Source organism: Desarmillaria tabescens, assembly GCF_030435595.1.
Source record: "Desarmillaria tabescens strain CCBAS 213 chromosome Unknown EV420scaffold_12, whole genome shotgun sequence".
NCBI lineage: Eukaryota > Fungi > Basidiomycota > Agaricomycetes > Agaricales > Physalacriaceae > Desarmillaria > Desarmillaria tabescens.
In genome coordinates, this window is record NW_026848311.1 from 464,321 (window position 1) to 488,714 (window position 24,394).

A 24,394-nucleotide genomic window follows, 5' to 3' on the forward strand; every position below is an offset into this window, starting at 1 on the left:
TCGGCCGACTAGCTCAGTTGGTTAGAGCGTCGTGCTAATAACGCGAAGGTCTTGGGTTCGATCCCCACGTTGGCCATTTCACCTAATATAACTTCTTTTTCTTGGTAGGAACTAAGGGGGTGATTCGTCCGAGCCTAGGGCCGTGCACGAAACCTCCAGTTTGGATAAAATGCCGTTTTACATCGACCCCTCCCCAAGGGTGTTTTGATACGGTATTTTACAGTATCATGTGCAAATATCACATGAAATTGCAGAATTTTTCCAAAAACCTGTCTTCGCGTTTTTACACATTTTCTTGATATGATGGTTTGTAATTTATTTATAAAAGTCCCTCATCTGTGACTGTACCTTGTGAATTGAAGTATGCATAGAATATCATTGAATGATTGTGCCAGCTGTCACATGTCAGGTAAATTACCTCGACGAAAAACTCTCCAGGGAAGGGGAGGTAAAATACCAGTAACTAACCGGTAACTTACCGGGAATAAACCCTTTCGTGCGCAACCCTAGCGATAGACTCATCCGACGCAGTCGCGCTGGACGGAGTCGAGAGTCGAGGCTGGCCTTTGAGTGCTCACTGCAGCAGTGAACATTGAACACATAGCTTCCCAGCAATTACGAATAGGTACTACCTAATAGTTCGGCCTACTTTTGGATATTAAACGTAAAACTAACATCCAACAGCGACATTGATGCGTCCGCTGGACCGACCCTCGACATGCATCCTGCTGAGCGATTATGCGCTAACTGTGACGTCGCAGTGACTGGAGTCCTTGTTAAATTTTGAGGCATTACGACTTGATATTCGAATGCGGCATGAAGATGTAACTCACTTTACTTACCGGTCTGAGCAATTAATCCATCTACGTTCCTGCACCGCTCTAGATTTTCCTTGTTATGTCAACAAAATGCTTCATTCCAAGGATATAATACAAAGAATGACATCCGCAAGACTGTGATGCTGGCATTGTGCGGCGGTATACGGAAGGGCAGACATTATGATGGCGCATCCTTCACTCTTAGCCTGAAGGCTCACTTCACCGTCCACATCAGATCTTGACCTGGCATACGGATAGGTCCGACGGGGAAGGAGACTTGTCGGGATGTTCGTAGGTTGTTGGTTGGTCGTCAGTCCTGAATTCGTCATCGGCAGGCCTCAAGGGGGTGGTTTTCGGATGAAGAGGGCTCTGCCGCGACTTTTATGCGTGGATACTGGAATAGCCCCGTCTGAAATTCGACATTTATCGTTAGATGCCCTCGCAGTTCAATAGAAAAGGAATACATACTTTGCAGGTCGCCCACATCACTGTACCAGGAATCTACACCTGTAACCGCTTCATCGAACACGCCGTTCTATTCTCCGTGCTTGTTCTACAAATCTGCGTGCGCACTTCCAACCGCGAAATCATCTAGTTTGTCGCTGTATAGCTCGAAAGTTTTCTATCCTTCTGCAAAGCTTCGCAGATAAACTAGTTTCTCTGTCAGGTATAGAGTGTACGCGTGCCAGGAGATCAGAAGAGATGTGTGGCAGGACGAGTAATTCGGCTGTTCTCCATGAGGAACGCATGAAGAAAAGATGGAAGAAGTTTAGGGGAGGCAAGCAAAGTAGGACGCTGTGGAAACATTAGATTCTTCGAAACTAGAGTTGCAGAAAAGGCGCGCATACAAAATCCACATCTATTCATCATCGTAAGCCTATCACCCTCCACAGTTATTGTTGTTTCCTGAAGAACGAAAATCTATTGAGACCCTGGATGGGGGGGGCGTCACTGTCCCGACAACGTAGGCGGGGCAGGGAAGCAGGGATAAACACTTCAGACGACGCCGAGCAGGCTAAAGCGGAAAGCTCACCTCTCGTGCTGACTGCGAATTATACCCGTTGGACTAGCTAGGAATGAATCTGCAATGCGCCGTCGAGTGCTTGATACACTGTTGCATTTCGGTTGGTGGTAATAAGAGGAAGAGCGTGTTCGGGATTAGCCGAAAACACCTCGACCACTCTTTCACAGCCTCCAGTATTCATGAATTGGTTTCGTGCTCGTTGCGTCCAGTTGTCGATTGTGGCTGACGCTTAGGCAACTAATTGCTAATTGAAATCCGTGGAACGCCAACGATTCTTTTCCTTCTACCACCCGTTGCCCTCTAGCCTGTTCACAGTCATCGTTGTCGCTCTACGCTAAATCATGTATTATCACGGGAGATATGGATTCGTGCTTTCTGTCTTCCTGCTATTGAGCTTTCACTGGCGAATGAACCCAAGGGCCTGCAGATGCGATGCTACAGATTGAAACGACCACGCAAGGGGGATATATGCACTGCGTCAATGCATCCTTAGAAATCTCGTTTGAACAGCGGGGTATTCGGACACCCCCGAGGTACGTCTCATTTCGCTCTTTGCATACTTTTCGATATCGGTAACATGTCACCTAGTCGTCGCTTTGAGTCTGGCCATCCCATCACCCGTACTGCAGCAATAACACAAACAGGGTGTATGGTCGTATACTCCCCAGTCTTTGCCAGCTCGTCTATCGAGGCACGTTGAAAGACGTTATATGATACGAAGGGCGAGGAGCTGAAGGGTTTACGGAGGCTACCGGTCCTCGCGGTCAAATTTTCATTCATAACACTCTGTGAGTTTATAACATGTCTCGAATCAAGCTTTCTCGTTCATTCTTTTCAGATCAAGTTGGACTAGCACACTGTTGCGTCGTAACTATCAATAAATCCGGAATATCATGCCTTCTTCGTCATTGAAGAAACGTCTCATGCCTTCATGACTGTCCTGCCCTGAACTCGTATGTAAGGTTTCCTTCCTGCTGCAGAGGTGAATCGGTTTAGAGAACCTAAGGAGCTAGCCACCCCTTCGTCGCGCCCGTTGAATGAAGACTGTTTTCCGTTGGCATATAGTTACCGTACGATGCACTCACTGTTTGTCCCCCACACACCACTCCGCCAACTCCTTCTGCGCATCCATCAGCGACTTGAACAGACCCCCAGCTACCACCAATCTTAACCACCATCCGCCAAGTTCTTGATCAGCTCGTTTGCTGAGAGAACGATTTACTCCTCAACTCATTGCTACTCATTAACATCGCTCGAGGACTATCAAGCAGCGGGAGAGGAATCCCAGTGACGATACATGTTTGCTTCTTGAAGTGGGGCGCATACAACCAACTTTGCCCGAGGGTCCTAATATGAGAACGTTCTTGAACGAAGTAGGGATTATATGACCTCAAATTGTGCATCGTCTCAATGTTCTTGCGAGGTCATCACCATATATTTCGTGTATCCGTAAGGCATAGATGATTTCATTTCAAATAGAGAACGGCAATTCGTCAATTGCAGAAAAATCTGCAGTGCGCTTCTTTCAGGAGAGACAGTCAACGCTGATCCACCAAGGTCATTCAAATGTTCATGACTATAACGTAAGTAACCGTAACTTACCGTAGCAAAACCACCCCTCTGGGAGAGGGGCAGTAACAAACGGTTACTTAACCCCCTCTCCTCTTGAGGTTTCATCGACAACAGTTCAAACTTCAAAATTCAGACTTGTTGATTGAAAAAATCATTGATAGAGCTCATATGGCCAACTTGGGGATCGAACCCAAGACCTTCGTGTTATTAGCACGACGCTCTAACCAACTGAGCTAGTCGGCCAACAACTTCTCTTTCCTTTAGTCTGCTACTGTGTTCATAACTCAGACTGGGGAGTGAACAACTGGTCCATCAAACACTCGCGCACCTTCCGTCCCAGAGTCAGTAACTCTGAACATTTGCAGTAAAAATCGAATCTAGTGTCAAAATCATTGCCGAATGTACTAGAAGTACGATGTACACAAGCATACGACCGTCGACAGATACAGTTATTTACCGGTCAATGAAACAGCAAAATTGAATATTCGCTGTAAGTTCCAATTGGTTTGGAATTATGGCTATATTTGAATGTAGAAATATGTAATGCTATGCAACAGCAAGATACAGTAAAGAAAGGATGCTCGAAGGTGCAGGTACAAGTCCGTTTTCGCAGCATTATTGTGGCGTGGGTATTCTGGACCATTTTGAGTCATTGAAACGGTCCGGCCCGTGTACCCAGGCATCATTGGTCAGCTACTCGGAGTCGCTCTGATCGCTATCAGATCCCCCTTCTCCGTCGTCGTTGTCATCCTCCACTGCCGTAGCTGCTGGCTTGGGTATAGGACCAGCTAGTGGGCCCCTCACAGGTCTCTTTAATGTGAACTTTTCCCCCCTGGACCTTGCCTCTGCCTTCTGCTCCTGCCATCTCTTCAATGCTGTCTGGTAAAGTGCTGTTTTCGTCTTGTTTGCTTGCTTTCTCTTTTCATCCTGCTTTTTCCAGACCTCTAGAGCTTCAGATCTAGCTTCCCTAGCAGCTTTACGAGCTCGCTTCTCTTGCTCTGCCACCCTCTGCCTCTCTTCATGGTCGCAAACAAGCTCATAGAACATGTCACTTGACAACAACCGTGGCAGTCCATCCCCCACTAGCGTTCCAGATTTCTTCGCCTGTTGCTTCTTCTTATCGTAATTTGCCAGATGGGTCCTCAGCACTTTGCAGTACATCTCATTTAGCACGTTAGCTGCCTGCATGGACACCAGGCGCTGTCGCAATGCCTCTGCTTCAGCCTGGACCTCTCGTAGTGAAGCCAGGAGCTCTAGCTCTGTCGCGGTTTGTGGATGAACACCATCAAGACAGTGTGACGTTGCGATAAGAGAACGAGCTCGGAGATCGAGTGGCGAGTTTGGGGGTGGAATGTCATTGGAGATGAGGTACGCAAGTGACGTTTCATTTAGCTCTTTCAATGTCTCATCGAAGGAAGCCGGCAGAGATTCTTGAGTTGTATCATGATCGATGGCACCAGTGGGTTCTTCAGCCTCTTCAACGCTTTCCTTGATGCTTAATTTTTGCAGCAGCTTCGCAACAGTGCGTACCGGTGTGGCAGGTGGAACTGGGAGGTGACTTTCGCAAGACGTGGTTCGGCTCGGAGCAAAGGACTCTTCAGGAAGAATGTTCGGGTTGAATGGACATACGCCTGTCTTTCTGAATGCCGCCTTGATATTCACGGGTGTGAGAGCACGGAGGTGAGCTTTTCCGTAAACTGTCAGAAAGTTCCTCTTATCAACCTTCTCCCCTCTCTCCCTTTCCCAGGTATCCCTTTCGTCACTCCAGTATAGCTTCAGTGGACTGAATATGACCACGTCGAGCCCTTGGTATACGTGCGTCGTGTGAGATGGGTAGCAAAGGACACGGATATTGTGAGTGCGTGCATATTGCAGAAACCCCCTGGTGTAATGACTATTGTGTCCATCAACTAGTAAGAGGCGGCGACGGCCATTTGCTTTCCTCGACGTTTGGCGATCAAAATCCTTGATCCATTCGACGCCAATTTCTCCATCGGTCCAGCCTTTTTTAGAGTAGCCCAGACTATCAATGCTATTAATATATGTAGGAGGAACATGTATTCATTTGTACTCACGATGCGTTGGCGGGATTGTCCTGCTGCCATTTGACTTGGTATGCCTGTCCCTTGAAGATTACAGCTGGTGCGGTCGAAGTGCCATCAGCACAAATAGTTATGAGAACGGTGGTGTTCTCGTGACTACCATCACGCTGCTGATATTGACGTCCGCCTTTCTGTCCACCAATCACCCTCTCTCTCTGTCCGCCTGATGGTTGAATGCCAATCTCGTCAACTGCATATATGCAGTCCTCGTCAACACCTTTCAACTCCTCTCCCAGCAATTCAAACCATGCATCATTGTTTGTATGGTTCACGGCACGGCCCCGTTTATTTTCGAGTGGCGTTGACCATGCCGTCTTCAAGCGGTCGGAATGCTTCTCGACAAAGCGTTGTGTGAACTGTTTTCCAACACCGGGAAATTCAGGACCAAGTCGTGCTCGTAATACTTCATCGATGTGTTCCTTTAGACGTCGGTGGCTGAGAGGGAAGCCTTCGGAGGCTACAGCCAGAACAAAATCAACAATATTGTCGGCCTCGGCAGGGAAAAGATGGCTCTTCATTGCGTTTGATTGTGCCTTCGTTTTGCCACCATTGGCTAGGCGGATAAGAGTGCTATAAGAAAGTGAGATCTCCTTTCCAGTCTCCCTCTGATATACAGCCTCGAAATCTTTGCAGATTTTTCTTGCACCTTTCCGAGGAGCACCGGGTAATTTGGCAAGCTCGTTCTTGTAAGCAATGACTGCCTTTTCCATTAGCTGGTCATGGCATTTGCGAGCAATCTGGCACTTTTTTGAGTTTGATTTAGCACGTCCAGGCATAGTAAAAAATTGAGCAAGAGGAAAAATAAAATTCGGAGGCAACGGGGAAATAATAGGCACATTGGACTGTCAGACTGTCCATCAAAGGCAATGGCTTGACAGAACTGCACTTTTATTTATGCCCTAGACACCTCAGATAATGGCTGTCTGGTCTCAAACTTGTCATACAGGTTCTTCAGAAGGTCATCAACATTGTTGAGGCCTTTGTGGGTGATTACAATGAGATGGAGGACACACGTTGCTGGGACAGATTTTGAGTGCGTGAGAAAATAGATATTTTTAGAACAGAAGCCTCAATTTCTCGGAATATTATTCGCATCACATATAAAGAATCACTGCAGAACATGAAGATACAATACACATTAGCAATGTAATACAAGTTGACGATGAAGGATGAACAGAGGGAGAGCAAGAGGCTAAATGTTTCATTGAACCATGGTGTTGCAATGACCGGTAAATAACTGTACATTCACATCTCAACTTATTCCTCCTGTCCGCAAGCATCAGACCATACTTGACCATGTTAACCTCTACTTCCACCCTCAGTTTTCTCCAAAATCTCCTCCAGTGTCTTGATCGATTTCATGATAGTTATCCTCGTTGGCCGTATCACACTGAGCGTAATCTTCTGACTATACACAAATGTAATTCACTTCAGCTCCTCCGCTCTCACCCCCGTGGTTCCTATTAGCCACCGCTTGACAATGATGTGGTCCTTCTCGCCGTCCTCCAGTGGGACCGGGATCTGGCATGCCATATTCGAAATACTGAAGTAACCGGTAAACATTACTATTGTTTTATAGGTTTGCTCGACCTACCTTCCCCCCCCAAAGGCATTTAAAACAGATTGTGGACATGTTTAGGGGGGAAAAGGCTGTATGACGAGATAGTGGTTGCCCTCATTATCGAATATCTAACTAGTACACTGTGTGTCATTATATCAGGTGAGATGGAAAGACCACATTCCGTCCTGGAACGGAAATGGAGACACTTCCTCCTCATTCCACTTCTGGCGCGCAACAACCCAATTACGCCGCATCGCATCTACGTGCTCCTCCGGCATCCGTCCGTCAGGATCGCACTGGATATGCCCTCGGTACTCGTCCTTGCGCTGCTGGTAGCGCACGAAAGCCGGATAGTCCTCTTCATCGCGTGTGATATCTTCTGAAGACAGTTGGATAGGACATTCGGCAGCTTCATCCATATCAAAAGGCCAAGCATCGCATAACTGACGAACGAGATGACGCAGATTCTGAGGACCGTCGGCATAGCACCGGAGGGCAGTCTCAGGGAGTGAGGCGAGTAGCTGAGCGTGTGGCACACAGGCTGTTGCGAGGCACAGCGGGGCGCGGCGTAACAGGACACTTGAGGTTAGCTGGTGTCGCTTTGCGAGCCTCAATTCGAGGTTTGCCTGCTCTTGGAGCTCAGGAGAGATATCCGTATCCGGGGGCATCGCAGGCATGCTGAATGGATCATCGGGGAGAGGAATCAAATTACCTCCGTAGAGTACTGCGGGGGATATGATCGCGCCTTGGATGTATGGGAGAGTCATAGCGCCTTGCCAGTCGATGTATGACTGGACATTGGCTGCTCCGGTAGGAGCGACGAGTATGTTTGATCGTGAGAGATCAGGATGGGTGAGGCGCGGTGCTGTAAGTGCTGGCTCTGAGGGATTCAGGTAGGGAGCTAGCGATATGCATTGCTGGAGAAGCCGACGTAGTTCTGGGAGGTCGTGAGGTTTGGAACGGCTTAGAAGGGAACTAGGACGTGGATGAGAGGAACTGGCACTGGCGGCTTGAGATTCAGCCTTGCAGTGCGCTAATCGGCAGGTGGTTTGTATGAAAGAGGTCATATCAAGCCCTAAGTATCACTAGTTAGCTTCATGAATCCAGTTAAAGGAGCTTAGAATCTTACAAGGACCACGGTCACCCTCTACATATTCGTTGAACCAATATTGCTTGTCGACCACCGGTCCAATACGATACTTTTGTGCAGCAGGCTCGGTATTATGTTCTTCCTTTAGGTACAGGGGTCTGTCGCGTAATTCTGGGCTAACATCCTCTTTGAAGAACAGGCTCCCGATCTGCGAAAAGAACCGTCCATGGAGGTGTATATCAAAAGAGATCAGATCTTTCAGCAGAGCCCCCATATCCGCGTCGAAAGTATTCAGCCAGCGATCCTCGAGTGAAACTCCATGTACGCGTTCCATGAGAATAAAATCCGATTCTACAGCAGCTCTTAGTTTAGGGGTCCTGCTCCAGGCTAAGACGCGTGGTGTAGGTTCTCCAAAGACTTCCCGGACATACTCCATGGTGGCGACTTCGCTGGCTGTGGACATGTGCAAGTTACCTACTAGTGGGGAGGATATCCGTGCAATAGCTTCAGCACCATTGTCAAACCCGAGAAGAAAGAGTTTATTATAGGCTCCTATGACCTTGCACATTATTATTATCGCAAAAACGAGCCCGAACAACGAACCTTGAGCAAAGCTTTCGAATCTGACACATTTTTGCGCCCCGACGACAGACGTCGATATGTTGCAAAGGGCGTCGACGTTAAATTTCACATGTCGGCACCTTCGTTCTGACTCGGGAACACGAATTAGTAACACTTGTATCGGAAATTTGGGCCGAAAACGTACGCAGTGCATCGTTCCACAGCCACTCTCCCTCATGGTCGAAATGTCTGGTTATTTCATGGGGAACTGCGGATATACGTTTTGTGAGACGCTGAAGAGGGAGCATGGCGCGTGAAAAGCCAGTTCGGCAAATGCCGACACAAGTTCTTCCAGATCTCATCTCTTCAAAGCTTCAGTCTGCATTGCTGAGGCCGGTATGTTCAATTTAATGTCGAAACGAAAAAGTTCTGAAAATTCTATGACTGTCTGTGCAGTTTCGTAATGGGAAAAACGACGACCTAAAAACAAGGTAAAAAAGATTATTTTTTGTCCCCGTTACAATAGGGAAAACAAACAGAAAACAGATCCAAAGTTCTTTTTGGTGAGTAAAAACACTACAAAAAGCGAGGTTCTTTCATTATGTTTTATAGATCCTGCTTTACAGTCACAAGAAGACCATCAAAAGCCACAACGTTTTTAGGATATGTTTTTAGGTCCAAAAAAGCAGCCAACGCCAGCAGTGCTACTTCCATTCTTCTCGAAAATTTCCACTACGAGATGAAAGAATCCCAGACACGTTTTTCTGTTCTCCACGCTCGCCCTATGTCTAAGAGAAGAACTTTGGTTCTCCACAACCAACACAGCCCAGGAGATCAGATCGAGATGGACGCTCCTGTGACAGCTCTATATAGCCGGAAGCAAATTTTTTCTCTCTCTCACTACTCACTGCAGCAAACATGATCTCCCTACCTGTCCTCACTATCCGACTTACCGCTATCGACATCTCTCTGCCTCGGCCCACCCTCAAGCTGCGCTCAAAGCGCCAGAAGGTGCCTACCATCACCATGGATACGACCCGGATTTCCCTCCCCGCCGTTCGACTAGTCAAACGTTCCACGCGGTCGATATCCCGAGCGAAGAAACCCAGAAATCGCAGCGATGCAGTCATAACCATCGAGGAGCTCGGCGACATCATGTCTCTTCACGCGGATTACTCGCGGTATCCCTCCGAGTCGTTCCCAGACAGGCTCATCGGAACGAAACTTAATAGGAGCCCAGATTCTGACGAGTTCGTGTCTACACAATCATGGAGTCTGCTGTCCCACTCGAGTCGAGCGTCTTCAGTGACATTGAGTCCGTTATCCGACTCGAATCAAGCTTCTTCACTGCCGTTGAGTTTGCCATCTGACTCGAACCAAATGCTTCCGGCACCAGTTCTGCTGCCCTACTCGGACCAAACGTCTTTATCGTTGCCGTATCTGCCGTCGGACTCGACTCAAGCGTCTTCATCCTCGCCAATTCTGCTGTCTGACTCGAATCAGACGTCTTCGTCGCCAGTTATAGCAAGTACCACAGTACCAAAACGTGTGGTTCACGCTTCAAGCCTTTCCACTGGCTTCAGATGGATCCTCATGATCCTTATGTTTACTATTGCCCGGGCTGGCTTCGAAGTTTTACTTCGCAGATATTGCACACATGTCTTCCCGTTGTCGTATCTCTAGGAACTTCTGGCTATGCCATCTATACCTTCAAACTTCTACACCGGATGCGCCGTTTCCGGTTTTCTCTCTACTTAATTTAGGATATCTACCATGCTGTTGTATCTTTGCTCTGGAATATATACCCACTCGTACTCAATTTCTCGTGCTGCAGATCCCTTGTGTGGCAGATCCCTTGCAGTAGCAAGATTCACATTGTATCTTGTAAAAGAAACGAAACATCTGCTTCGTCTTCGCTCCATACCTCACACGCTGCGGCTCATTTCTCACGCATCACTCTCACAGTCTTCTCCGACATCTACCCATCCAGTTCGCCCTGTGTCTATGCAATAACCTCCTGCCTACCCCGCTGATAATGCAAATATGCCGCACATGCTCTCCGGTGCAATTTCCGCCAGTTGAATAGGAAAATCAGAGGGACAGGTGAAGCTTTCCAAATAATTCTTCGCACATCTCAAAAATAAGATAGCGAGGATGATGTACTATTAACCAGTGGCTAGAAATTTCCCGTTGGACACAAGACTGTTAGAATCGCGGGGCCGTTCTCAAACGAAGTGAGTGGCAAAAGGGTTTACATTTGTGGCAAACGCGACATGGGGACTCAAAATATACCAGCTTATATATGATGAAATCCCCGCGGGAATAAGCAACACGTAAGTAGATCGCTACGAGAATGCAGACGGCGACTTATCACACCGGGAATATAGAAATTTAAACTCGTTTTATTGTTATGTAGATACATGAGATTTAGAAACAATAAATTTGTTTCCTTAAACTATATATACTATCAAAGGTTCAAGGAGGGCCTAAATTAGACCCGCAACAGAAGGTTTAACACCTGCTTTCGGGACGCTCGGAAACATACGTGTAAAATAGCCCAAGACTTTTGCCGAAATCACTCGTTCAGGATCACATTTCAGGGGCAGCGAAACCCTATCATATAGATGATGTCAGAATTGGCACCAAAAGCAATAACTCCGACCCGGATTTCAGGTGCTCGGAAAACAATGGTAGCAAAGAAGATTTTTGCAAATGGTAAATATGCCCTGAAATCTTAAATTTAGGTGTACTTTAAATGCAGCGTATGCTCAGAATAAGCTGGATATCGGCTGAGCTTATGTCCAGCCCCCCGCTGTGTCCGATGGCGGAAATGAAATACAGGTTACATTGTTATAACTATATTATAATATTATAATGCGCCAGCGTACTCTAATCTTGCCAATGATATTAGTCCTACGACAGGCGAGTGAGTCTCACGGAAATAGTGAGATGAGAAAGCCTACCCTGCACAGATCAATGATAACGGCACGTTCATGCGAGAACTCATACCGAGCAACATGCGACCGAATTTGACTCGGATGTATCGAATCCAAAGGGCCATCTACCATTTTTGAAGAATATGTTGTAGCAGGAAAGTCCGCATAGCGCTTGAAGGGATCAAATTTGGTGACAGGAAGAGGCGCTTGACGCTTGATTGTGAATAAGACTTGTCCACTTTCCGTTTTGATCTCTTGAATGGATCCCACCACAAGATCTTGTGGCTTCGTTGTAGGGTAATATGCAACAAGGCTTCCCCCGAGATGTGTTGATTGGTGGGAAAATGTAACTCCGCAATAAGTATAGTAGGCATGCGATAATTGTCTCACCGATGGGGGATTGGCAGTGAACATTGTTTCTCGTTGGTTCTTTGGAGGCAAAGCTTTGTCAAAAAGAATCTTGAACTGCCGTATCAACTGAGGACAATTAGGCCTATTGAGGTGGCGGCGAAGATTAGCACCCCTCAGGAATGACTGCAGGATTGTCTTTTCCAAGTCACCTAATTTAATCTGAGATCGATCTTTAAGCAAGAGAAAGGAATCACGTACCACCGACGTGGTTATTTGTATGCGTCTTCTGCAGGGTCCCGATCAGCCGCTCAAAGGGAAAACACCACCAAGACATGACAGGTCCAAATGCGAGGATAAAATCATACAGATGAAAGGCCATGTGAATGTTTGGTCTCTTGTGATGATTCTTTATATGTGGGTGAACCGAATATAGGCCATCAACCCAACGTTTCAGCATTGTCCTGTACGTTGTCGCTCGGCCAAGGTTCATCGTGTAGTGACAGACAATAGTCACGGCTTGAAAGAGCGCCATGGTATGGTCCAGAACTTCGAGAGATCTAGAACCCTCTGCTGGTGAATGACCATCGTCGTCACCCCATAGCATAATGAGAGTGATAGGAAGGTAAATGGTGCTCAGCGTATGCCATTCATCTGCCTTGATGGTACCTGCCGATGCGACTCCATAATTAGCGGGGACAGAATTGATCCATGATGGAGTTGCAGTATCCTTGATGACTGCTTGGATGTGCTCAATGGTTGCCTTATCAACAGATCGTACATTGTGGATTTCACCCGATGTCATGCATTGTTTAAGACACTAATGTTGAGATCAGCAACACAGAATTAGGGACAAGATATTTTAAAACGCACCCATTCGATGAGTAAATCTATGAGATCATCTTTTGCTGATACCTCAACTTGCTTCCAAGAGCCCTTAACTTTCTTTCTGTATGTCCTTGGTAAGTTGAGCGTGTGACAGACAAATTTGAGGGGTGAAGCATTCTTCCATTTCAACTTTGCACCTAGCTGTTCGACTGTAATGTCTACAGTGTCTCTGTCTTCAAGCGGCAGTCCGTCTCCTAGTGGAAGTTCCAACATCCTGTGGATGTGGCCAATATGAGAGATTTCCTTATCATGCTTCATGGGGCATTGCAGATCAGTGGTTGTGTCCAAAGAATACTTGATCCAGGGGTAATCAAAAGCGGAGACCATTTTTCTCGCTTTACCTGCCTTGTTAATATCAATTTCCAAAACATGAAGGCAATGATAATGAACAAGACCCTCCAAGACACAGTGCATACTGTCGATAACAAGCATTTGAGTAGGATCCCAATACAGCAATCTCCACAGCTCAGACCAGCGTACACCATGATCCTTGAACAGCTTTTCTCACTCTGTTGATGTCAAAGCATCCCTCCATGCCTCAGCACAACACCGCATTTCATGAGCATCTCTATGACACCATTTGTGGAAACAGGTATCGTACATGGTTGAGATGCCATATCCTTCACAGACTGTACAATACCAGTGTGATGCATGGCTGGCAGTACCTGATACTTTGCAAGCCACAGGCAAATCATTCACAGACAAGATAACAGCAAGTTCGACATCACGACCGTCTGGTCTGGAAGCTGTTCGAGAGATGCGAATGCCATGTTCCCATGCAATCTTGCAGATGTCGATCAATGGCCAGATGAAGTTGGAGATGGTATCAACATCAGGCTCATCAGGACCAGGTATGATACCGGCCAGAAAGATATGTTCAGGACAATAACGAATCTCTTCTGGAAGGTTCAGATTGGCCATCGAGATAAGCCCGATCGAGTCATGGTTTCCCCGTTTCCTTGTTCCATTAGGATTGAAGAAGTCCACTTGCAGTGCAAAAGCCAGGCAGACTTTATCACCTCGATCAATGAAAAGCCTCTGACCATCAGGGCCTTTGAAGTGGCGCATGAACTCAGCCTGAAAAACATTTGTAATGTTTCGATTCAGGTTGGAAGGCTGCTGAAGTGAGTGTAGAGCTTGGTCGCAAGCCGCATCGCACAAGTTTTCTAGCTGGGAGTCAGCGAGAGTACGTGCAATATAATCCTCCAATGAGGCCATTAGGAATGGCTTCCTTGGTTTACCATCACTTTTCAGCAGACCTGCACGGCAAGGGGAATGTCCCGACGATCCAGGATCATGTTCTGGCAATGAGTCGGATAGGAGGGACAGGACGAAAGAGTAGTGGTATATGTTGGTTCGTAGCAGCTGTTACAGTCTGGACATACAGCATACATCATGGTACGGCCATCGATATTCATTGCCTTCAAAGCAGTGTAAAGGTTAGACGGCATTTGGTTCAGAATAGCATCTTGATTTGCGTCGAGGACAGAATTACCATTGGAATCCTTGTTAGTCAGGTTTGTTGCCATTGCTCCTGACATGAGCAAGAGCATCATCTGAATAGCAAGATTACAAAATCCTTCTGCGAAACCCCCAATGACATGGCATATGACACCAAACAGTGTCACAAGCTGCGCAAGTCCATGTACCTTTTCCAAGGGGTGCACAAATACATGACCTTCGATGGGTTTAGTTTGAACAGTAAAGAAAAGTAACGAGACAGCTCACTGGCATCATACTCCAGCGGTTTCACAGGTGTTTCGACCTCAGGAAGATGCGCATCGTATATTTGAAGAATGTTGTCTATCTGCCGGAGTACGTTAACAACATCGGCTTTCTGGCCATGCAAAACATTCTCGTGTCCATATTTAACTCGAGAGAGGGATTCACGTAAATTTTTTAGATTGAGATCCACTGCTTTCAGCTGCTCCCTCCTATCAGAGACCTGGCTAGTATCCTGGGTATCCACCTCATGCCATGAGCAAAGTCTATCGAGAAGAAGCTTAGCCTCATCCTCGATGCACTCAATGATATTCTCTGCATGAGCGAGAGGTGCTGGGGCTGGGTGACGGGCCGCCAACACGGCTGAACATGGTATCGCTTGTCTTTGCCACGTCCTAGGTGAGTGCAATGGATGTGCCATAGGTTTTGAAGTAGGATTGGCAGGAGAAGAGTTGGAACATGTTTGTAGCGGGTTCAAAGCCTCGTTCACAACAGCGGAAATGCTATTTTGAGCGTCATTGATAGATACCTTTTTAAATTTACTAGGTATATCTCCTTCGTGAGATGACTGGAACTCGTGCTGTGATGACCAGAGCTTGCTCGACTGATCTCTCACATTAGGACCCTCATCAGTCAGAGTAAGGGCAACCAGCCTATCAGCCAGCCCATGCTCTTCGGGGATATCACTTGACATTCCAAGAGGTACCATGTGGACAACTTCATCGGAGGCAGTCTGAACAGAGAGTGTTATTAAGATAGTGTTCAAAGTACATAAATGCGAAGGCAATCTTACATGAGAATTCCCACTGGCCATGTTCGACACTTGTTCACGATTGGCAGACCCATCTCTGCCATTCTGTATATGCAATGTCAGTTCATGAGTTATGATGAGAAAGGAGAACAAATACCCTCTTCAAAATCTTTAACTCGAGCAGGTGAGCCGCCAATTTTTGTTTGGACTCAAGCTCATGCCCATCAGGAAAAAGAAGACATGTACAAGACGGCATAATGACAAGCAGAATGCCCGTGGCGTTATATTCAACGTGCAACGCCAAGTAGAACACCGAAAATTGCATGAAGAATAGATCTCAGAGTACGACACTGAATAGAGCACCAGGCTAGGTGAAGCACCAAAAGTAAAGTGAAAGCATCTACTATACTCAGCATACTACGCTGAGTAGAGATGTAGGAAGGAAATGGGTTTGGAAAGAAAGAGCGTTGGACCGTGCATCACATTTAAGAGGAAGAAGAACAATAAGGCTGATGACATAATCAGCCTATAGCACAATAGTCTTTATTCGCCCACGTACCACGTGGGAAAACAAAAGGCAACTGTAGAAGGGGCAGGGAAAGAGATATGTCCCGAAATAATGACCCTTCATTCATCTGCGTACCACGCTGATGAATGAAGCTAAGAACCGACATGCGTTGGCAATTGAAATTCAATGCCAATTCAAGGTCATGTGATTTGCACCGGCTATCTAGTAGCACATCATTTAGCTTACACTGTATATCCCAGATTACCTGTCAGACAGGAATGCAGTTAACACATATAATTATTGTACAATGAATGTAAAGTACTTGTATTTATATTGATATTTACCATGTAATAATAGAGTTCAAAAACAAACTGGCCAGCTTCTTGTTGGTTTCAGCAACCCTCTGAGAGCGCTTCAAGAAGTGTAGAGAGTGCCTCCATTGATTGGTACTCCTTAGTACTGCACTTTCAGACATGTTCTCTTGGAGGCGCTTCTGATACCAGGACTCGCAGTCAGAAGTCCAGAATCCAACGTTCAATCCTGAGGTCGCCCAAGCTGCAGGTTTGGGAAACCATGACAACATCATCCGTTGGTGATCATTGCCATCCCAACGCCCTTGTAATCGATATCAGTAATGATTCGCAGAGCTGATAAGAAAATGGAGAGTAAACTCACCCGTTTCTACCATATAGACACCGCAGAGGAGATTGATCTCATCATCGGTCAATTGATCATCCCAGTAAGAAGCACCAGATTTGCCGTCTTTCACAAAGCACACTCCTGATGAATATACATCATGTGAAGGTCCCATATACACTTTGTCATCTGGAATATAGTCCCTTGCAATCCATGCAAGAATGCCCCCCGCCAGCAAAGCAGCTCGGCCCCTTTGAGAATGCAGAAACCCTTTGCAGAGAGACTGGTACGTTGCAAAATCAAGAGGATCGGGTTTGTAGTTGACATGTTGATAGCCAAGACGACTAAAACACGGCAAGACTTTCGGAGTTGACAATCGCTCACGAGAACTGCGAATTGCTGCATTGAAAGGTATACACCTCTCTAGCAGTTTTTTAGCAATGTCATTGAAGTCTGGACCCCACTTTCGGCAAAGGATTTCAAGGACAGAAGCTGCACTTGTCAAAAGAATTATGAAGTCTGCCTGTCCGTCCTCTTGGTGAGGCGACAGGATGTACCAAGTCTCTCCATTCAGTGGCTCCCGGCTGATTTGGAATCCAGGTGGGAAATGTACATCAGCATCCGGTGTTGCAACTGCAGCCTATTTACACGTGTAATTTTGCAATCTAGAGTGTTTTACACGCATACTGAGAAATAGTGAGCGAGCGGACTAAAACTACGCGTCGACACTAATGCTACACGGTGCAATGATATGGAATATAACTTATGGCATAAGAAGCAACAGGATTCTAAACAGGACTTAGTCACAGCACTGTACCTGACGGGCATGCGTGATGAGAAGGCCAAACCCTATACCCAATGCCTTAGGCTCTAACTTACAAGCACACTCACGGGAGCTAGATAAAACCTTGAAGATTGCACTGGCACCGAGAACACTTAGCGTGCTCACTAACTGTGACGCGCTGTACCTGAAAATCCGGGGAAATCCTTAAGCGAGCTGACAGATATCACTGGCACGAGCTTGGGCAATGGGCTTTGGCCAAAGTCCGCAAGCCCGCGTTCCATTGTTCTGAGTCCCATTGTTCGAAGACTCACTTGTTGCCATGTCTACAAGAAGCCTCTGTGAATCCAAGAAAGAAGGCCTGAACGACATATGCTAGAACTGATAGTTCCGTGCACCTAGACCTGTCGGTTGCTAGAGAACGAGCCTGCAGGTGTCAGGAGAGCACCTCTTGGCACGCGTTTAGCGAGCTCACTATAGAAATGAGACTAAAACTGGGAAGTCCGACTCAGATGCTCAGTAAGGCGGCGGTGGCAACGTGCTACACATGTAGGAGTCTGGGTACTGCATGACGTTTGTAATTCTAATTCCCCTGTAGTATAAGTAGACTGGTTACAGTAGGTAGAGGCCAAGTTTCGAGCCCCCGAGTTCCCGTGCACGCGTTGAAGGCGGTACTGTGTTGGGATTTGCAACTTCAAGCTTATGCCAGAAGATTCCCGAAGCTTCGGCTTACTCATTTGTCACGATACTTGGATATATTTAGTACTTTAGGTAGAATATTCTAGATACTTTTCGTAGTATATAAGGAGCTCATTAGGAGCTCTTGTAGCTAACAATTAGGTATTATTCCTACTGCAAGCCTCCCACTGCAATAATTCCAACATACTGTAACAAAGGATCAGTTTGTGACTTCGAGCTGTGCGTAGAATTAGTGAGCTCACTCAGAGAAATACGAGATACCCTTTTGATAAGACTTTTGAGAACTTAGTCAGAGTGAATACGAATCAGTGACGCTGTTTCTGTTCTGTTAAGTGTGATAAGTCTGTTCGGAGAATGTGTTGAAGTGGAAATCTGAGATCTGTTCTGTTCTGTTCTGTTCTGTTCTGTTTCAGTCTGTTCCGTGTCAGTTCTGTTCGAAGTTCCGTTTCTGAATCTGTTTTCCAAGCACTTCTGAAGTGTTCTTGAGTCAAGATAACCTGCAGGAGTTAGTTGGAGAACCCCTACATACAGTTGTGTAGCGAGTGGGCTAAGTCAGTGCTTGCCTGTGGTGTTCTTTTAGCGAGCTCACTAAAGTTTCGGCGTGTATTGCCTCTGTTTCTGTTGGGATCAGTGTCCCTTGTGTATTATAACTCAAATCTGCCTTGAAGGTTGCGTTGCGCCAGTGAACGACCTTCCTGTAAAAAGTTCCTAGACTTAGGAATTCATTAGAGAAAGCTTAGCTTTGCTAAGAGCACTGAGAATAAGAGAAACTCTTCGAGATATTGAAGTATAGTTGGATTGCATTAGGAATAATTGCTCCCCCTAGAACTTACGAGGGTGATTGTAGTTTGTGTAGTTGTGTGAGTGTGTGTGTGGGTTTTTGAGGTTCGCCTTTTAGCCCGCTCACTATTCCACAGGTGCCCACAGCCAGCCTCTTCACCAGCTGTCGAATGTCATAGAAAGTGGCAGGCACATCTTCAATGGTATGGGCAAGCTGCAAGTAGCCAAAAAAATGGCATAGGTCTTCTCGCTGGCCTTGAGTTATCGAGGCATCCTGTAGAAGGCCCATATATTTGCATACATGATGCATCTCCGGAGTGCTAGATGGACTAGCCACTGGAAAGCTTGGAGCCACGAACCCAAACCAATAGTATACCAAATCGTCGAGGGCATCTCGACTTCCTGTGATCTCATCTGTGCTCGCTTCTGCTTGGCTTTCTGTTGTGGGCATGTCATCGGTAATACTATGAACATGCATAAGATCAGCACTGGAGGAATAAATTCCTTCGTTATGGTTGTCGTTGTCATCGTCATCGTCATAAAGCGGCACATAAACATCTTTGTCACCCTCGTCGTCGTCGTCGCTCATATATGTTGGTTCATCATCAGGCTGCAGCTCTTCACATAAATCCCATTCATCGTGGAAGGAGTCATATTGGCGCTGCTTGGGCCCATACCTATTCCAATGCCACTCATAGCTTTTGCAGCCAGCAGCACGGTGAATCAGAGTCCCCTCAACATCATCCCAATAGAAAACCCTGGTGCCTTTTCTCCCAGGAATATGACCTCTGGTTGCATTATCTATGTGCTGTTGTCATTGTTGATGTGCCTCCACGGTTTCCTTCTCCATGTGCTTAGCATTCTCTGCAGCTCGTCGAATGAAAAAAGATCTCCAATCTTCATCCTGGAGTTGGCTGCTATATCTTTCTACCAGTGGAAAGGTTCAGGACACTGGAGCGCGAGTTGGAGAAGAGGAAACATGCGGGTTAGGATGCAAGTCTCGGGCTGGTGAAGAAGGTTCCGAAGCAACTGTGTCATGCATGGACTGACACTTTGATCGTAGACCTTTGATTTTGCCAACGGTTGGTACCTCGAGGGGGCGCAAGTAATTTAGAACATGAACAGGTAGTTCGGGGCCCCAATTGATGTAAATTGATATATCAGGGAATATGCGAATGATATCAGGAAGGAAAATGAGAAATTCAGAGGTAGCATAGTGCACGACACCGCTGACTCTAGGCACAAGTGCATCTAATACAACGGAATCCTCGATATCCACTAGCCACTGCGGGTGAATTTTGGCCCTTTGCAACACTTTCTCCCTCCATTCAAACTGTGTATTTGACTTCTCTTGCCACCGCATAAGAACAATGGTGAAGGATAGCGCTGCTATCAAGGGTATGAATGCATCTCATGATTTTAAAGTAGAAATCTTTGCCAATCTTCTGCTTTTATGCTTGTGCTGATACCCGAAGCATTTGGGATAAGACCAAGGTTGCCACAGCTGCGGCAAGGGTGCGTTGCTGAAATGAAGCATCGCAGACAGCAATGCTCGCATATTTCCTTCGAGAGTAATCCATTCATTCATGACCCCCGATTTCAGGGACCAGAATTTGGCTATGGATTCTTCCTGAACCTCTTTGTAACCTTCCACCGGTAGGAATTTCTTGTCCAATGCTAGTCTCTCAAATAGAGGCCCATAAAAGGGTTTGGATGTTGGAACCAACATCATGTAGGGCCATTCATTGGACAGTTGATGGAACTGACGCATATCAGAGTACCGGGAGGTGTTTGGATTAAGGACGGATGCTTCTTGACTAGAAATGGGAGGAAACCGGTGACTAGCCGCGTCCCCTGCGGTAGAGTAGATGTCACCGTCTACCAGCGCGACATGGTGCAGAATCCTATGAGACATAGCTTCTTTCTGAAATTTCACTCAGCCTCAATCTAAGAAAAATGCACTGAAGAGGTCCTTACCTAGGAAATGCTAACTTTTGAGATGTATGCAATTGTATGCAACTGAGAGGTGGCCCGTGGTGCCACACCGCAGATGTTGGCAGAGTAGACTTCACCAGCGTACTACACCGATGGAGCTATGAGAAGAAGGATTTTGGCGGTATCACACGCGTACTGTACACATGCAATCAACAATGAACGAGGATGATAGCTGGCGAATCCGACCAAGAGAAATGCTATTGAATAAGTTGCTTTACATGTATAGAGTAGAGGAGATGATCAGTGAGCCATGCCGATCAGCTGGAGATGAGAATACTGTCAGTGTACCACACCGAGAGTGTCCTAAGTGAACACGAAACAAGCAAACTTCGAATGCTCCGATGGCTGCTCATGTGACAAACAGACTGGATTGCTGGGTCACATGGTGCTGAGTTTGGTCATTTCAATTTGAAGTTGCCACCACCACCACCACCCCACGATGATAGGCATCGTACACCAATCATATAGGGTGTCTTCCTCATGATGACAGGTGTAGCATGCCATTGTGAGTCTATGCTCAGTGTTGTACACTGTGCATATACCCCTTGATAGGCCAATCCAACAGGGTGGCCTTCGCCGTTCCTTTTGTCTCAGTTCACGATGCTGCACGCCAATATACAGACTTGTTATAAATGTCACAAATACTCAGTATCTAATCAACTTCCTCCACCATTACCTCAGGCATATCCACTGCCTCCACCACTTTTTCCAGCAGTTCAAACGCATCCTTGGAAATACACAAATCTCCTTGCTCATATTCATCCAGTTCTGCCAGCCATTCAGGGTCATATAGCGCTCTTGGCAGTTCTTGTGGGGCATTGACTACCTCATTCATTCTCGGCACAGTCTCCCTATCCCTGTGCGCTGGATGGCTACCTTTGCCGGTAAACTGTGGTGAAGCCCCGTCGATATCCTTGAGGTATTCGATAACCTTCCCATTCTGCCAGATGCATACTTTAACAGTATACACAGTTTCGGTGATACCCCCTACGACCTTTATGACCTCTTCCTCAGATGACATTCCATTTGTTCCTAGCATCTGAAGCATCTTCAGAAATAGTTGCCAGGTTCGTAAGTCCATGTCTCCGTTCTTCATCTTGATATTAATCATTTTTGTTGCAGTCATTACTCATCTATCATATTTCTGTGTTCATGCATCAGTATGGACTTGTATGTGGAGAATACAACATACCCTAACTTTGGATGACCGCAACGCCGCTGTCTTATGAACATGATCTCCAGTTTCTGCCACATGCTGCACAACCTCTTCCCCAGTCTCCAGCTGAGTTGTACCAGCCTTGTATCAAGGGAGTGCTTCAGCCCACTTTGCCCAAGATCATCGCAAGAGACTGAGCAACGTCTCTTCTATGTAGCCATCGTCAACTGCAGGGAGTGTCAGTTCTTTCTTCAGTTCCTCTTGAATCATCGGAATCATTATCATGAAGATGGCTCTGTTCCACTTAGACGAAGCAAATCCATGGCTAAAATCCAAGATAAGGTCGTCCTCTGTTGGACCAGGTCCTTGTTTGTCCTTGAACGCTAGCACGGTTTGTTGTTCCTGGGCCTCGTAGACGATGAATTCTTCGACCGAATCTACCTTATAGAACTTGCACCACCAGCGTCGTATGAAGGTCTAAAGCATTATCAGTTACTTCATGCAATTATAATGTTCTTCGAACCTGAAGCCTGTTTTTGTTTGACTTCCCCATCCTTTCCTGCTGCTCCATTCTCTCAGTCATCTTCTTCGGTGCCAACGTACGCTGACCTGTCTCGAGCGACTCTTTCAAGTCACTGACTACCACTCGTTTGAGGCAAGATGCCAGATATCGGATGAGCTGATCCGGGTCTCCCAGATTAATGTTTGAGGGCATTCCTCCTGCTCCCACTGTTGCACTTTCCTGCGTTGAAGGCTGTTCCCGTGTTTCTGCTGGGAGCAGGGTCGTCAGATCAGTTACTGCTGGCTCCGCAGCTGCACCCTCCTGTGTAGTCACCAACTGTGAGGTATGCGAGGGTGGTGGATCGACTGCTGGCAACGCTTCCCTCCAAGAAGAGATGGGAACTTTTACTTGTTGACATTGTATTTTCGTTGGCATATGTGACGTTCCCCTGGGAGTCGAAATTTTTCTGGGAAGTGGTATGGTGTGCAGCGAGCTCTGTGTAGCGGAAGGGGCAGTGCCTGCCTGATTTCGAGGAGTGGAAGCGACTCCGCTTGTCGAACTTTGAGAAGGAGAAGCAGAAATGGCAGCCAAGTGTCCTTGGAGACTGACAATCTCATTGTCTTTACTATTCTGTAGCATTGTATCGGATCATGCTAATGAAGCAAAGGGACAGAGGATTCTCACTATCGCTTTTTCCAGTTCCGCCAAATGGGCACAAGTCTTTGTATTGTCCATCTTCAAAGCTTTCAGTTCCGCAGAACAGTGGTTCATTTCTTCATGAGTCTTAGTGCTCTCTGCTTTCAATGCTTCCATTCGTGACATCTACCGCTTTATTTAGATATCTGCCCTCAAAACACGAGTAAAACCTACCATCTGTGCGATGAACTTGTTTTGCTTCTCTAAGGCCTCCTTTTGTCCTTGCAACATGTTGCTGTTGATTGATTGATGCTGGTTCTAGTGATGGGATTTCAGTTCTAGTGACAAGCATCTGATCCTTGCAAAAAGCTGACTGCTTGGTTGATGATCTCTCGCTGCTGAGTCAAAAGCCTCTCATCTTTAGCTCTTTGCTTCAGTAGCTTGTCGATGTCCTTTTGCTGCTCTGCCATAGTCATCAAATGTCTGGTTCATTCTTGTAGCTAGTCAGGGTGTGAACAACGCTCATTTATTGATTGTTAGGAATATGTACCATCACCTCTCTTTCTGAGTGTAGCAAAGAGACTTGTCGTTTCAGCTCAGCAGCCTGCGAATCATTGTCGAGACCTGCATAAATCATCCTTGGAACAGGGAAGTACTGTTGGTACTTCCTGAGCTCCTTGGACAAAGCGTCTTGTTGTGCCTTCAACAGCCTTATCATGTTGCTCTTTTTGTGCTCCTGGTCTTGCGAGTAGCAAAGTGCACCAAGCATCTGCAAAAAGAATGATCAGCATTGCACCTCAATGGGCAATGTGTGGTTAACCTCATCATGGGACTGGCGATTGGGTCCTGCAACCACGTGTCTCTTTCTTTGATGTGTGTTGCTCATACCCATATGATCACTGAGGACTAAATCTGTCGAAGTCGAAGCGGCACCGAGATCCAGCTCCATGTCGTACTCGTGCTGTCGGCATCCCACGTCAATCGGAACCAGAGCCATTGAGATAGAGGATTGAGAGGAAGGATCAATATTCATCTCGGAATGTCTACGACATACAATGTTGTAGATATGAATGAGTTATGGGTTAGCTGTGAAGTTCCGGCTTTATAGCAAATCGCAATTCCATTCTTAGTATTATTTATTGTATCTGTTAATGTTGGAAAGCTACTCATGCTGTCTATTGTGTGCATGTCACCTACCTAACTACTTCAATATTGGAGATGACCTAGTCCTGCTGGGAGCTAACTAGGACCAACTTCAATTGTTATATCGCATTCTCCAATTTTCCTCTGCGCCGCTGCAGGACAATTAAAGCTTCCATGTTAGTTGA

General features: G+C 46.5%; 4 protein-coding genes and 2 non-coding genes across 6 annotated transcripts; 2 read left to right on the top strand and 4 right to left on the bottom strand.

Annotated features, from left to right (window-relative positions):
• Positions 1-2: 2 nt before the first annotated feature.
• Positions 3-76, top strand: EV420DRAFT_t118. The gene has a single exon. It is a non-coding gene; the product is annotated as a tRNA-Ile (tRNA).
• A 3,507-nt stretch (positions 77-3,583) lies between these two features.
• Positions 3,584-3,657, bottom strand: EV420DRAFT_t127. The gene has a single exon. It is a non-coding gene; the product is annotated as a tRNA-Ile (tRNA).
• Positions 3,658-7,113: 3,456 nt separating this feature from the next.
• On the bottom strand, positions 7,114-9,045 carry EV420DRAFT_1332067 (kinase-like domain-containing protein). The gene is made up of 4 exons (XM_060468819.1): positions 8,934-9,045; positions 8,771-8,875; positions 8,207-8,719; positions 7,114-8,152 (listed from the first exon to the last, which is right to left on the bottom strand). Exons 1-4 carry the CDS (start codon positions 9,034-9,036, stop codon positions 7,233-7,235), a joined length of 1,641 nt encoding a protein of 546 aa, XP_060332562.1. The 5' UTR covers positions 9,037-9,045; the 3' UTR covers positions 7,114-7,232.
• Positions 9,046-9,865: 820 nt separating this feature from the next.
• EV420DRAFT_1532669 (uncharacterized protein) lies at positions 9,866-10,501 on the top strand. Its single transcript, XM_060472729.1, has one exon. It carries the CDS (start codon positions 9,884-9,886, stop codon positions 10,409-10,411), a length of 528 nt encoding a protein of 175 aa, XP_060332563.1. The 5' UTR covers positions 9,866-9,883; the 3' UTR covers positions 10,412-10,501.
• A 1,160-nt stretch (positions 10,502-11,661) lies between these two features.
• Positions 11,662-12,349, bottom strand: EV420DRAFT_1267776 (uncharacterized protein; the record flags this gene model as incomplete). The annotated part of the gene is made up of 2 exons (XM_060467408.1): positions 11,662-12,224; positions 12,274-12,349. The coding sequence occupies 2 exons, from the start codon at positions 12,347-12,349 to the stop codon at positions 11,662-11,664; spliced, it is 639 nt and encodes a 212-aa protein (XP_060332564.1).
• A 6,689-nt stretch (positions 12,350-19,038) lies between these two features.
• EV420DRAFT_1478298 (uncharacterized protein) lies at positions 19,039-24,063 on the bottom strand (the record flags this gene model as incomplete). The annotated part of the gene is made up of 17 exons (XM_060469481.1): positions 19,039-19,215; positions 19,250-19,578; positions 19,828-20,166; positions 20,247-20,281; positions 20,322-20,681; positions 20,755-20,870; positions 20,909-20,969; positions 21,155-21,375; positions 21,449-21,868; positions 21,965-22,069; positions 22,157-22,405; positions 22,452-23,060; positions 23,115-23,252; positions 23,301-23,384; positions 23,441-23,524; positions 23,617-23,835; positions 23,863-24,063. The coding sequence occupies 17 exons, from the start codon at positions 24,061-24,063 to the stop codon at positions 19,039-19,041; spliced, it is 3,747 nt and encodes a 1,248-aa protein (XP_060332565.1).
• Positions 24,064-24,394: the final 331 nt, after the last annotated feature.

Coding starts and splice junctions, on each gene's coding strand:
- EV420DRAFT_1532669 (XM_060472729.1), top strand. CDS start 9,884: ATGTCTCTTCACGCGGATTACTCGCGGTATCCCTCCGAGTCGTTCCCA.
- EV420DRAFT_1332067 (XM_060468819.1), bottom strand. CDS start 9,036: ATGCTCCCTCTTCAGCGTCTCACAAAACGTATATCCGCAGTTCCCCAT. Junction 8,876..8,933: donor GCTGTGGAACGATGCACTGC/GTACGTTTTCGG, acceptor TTCCCGAGTCAG/AACGAAGGTGCCGACATGTG. Junction 8,153..8,206: donor AGAGGGTGACCGTGGTCCTT/GTAAGATTCTAA, acceptor AGTGATACTTAG/GGCTTGATATGACCTCTTTC.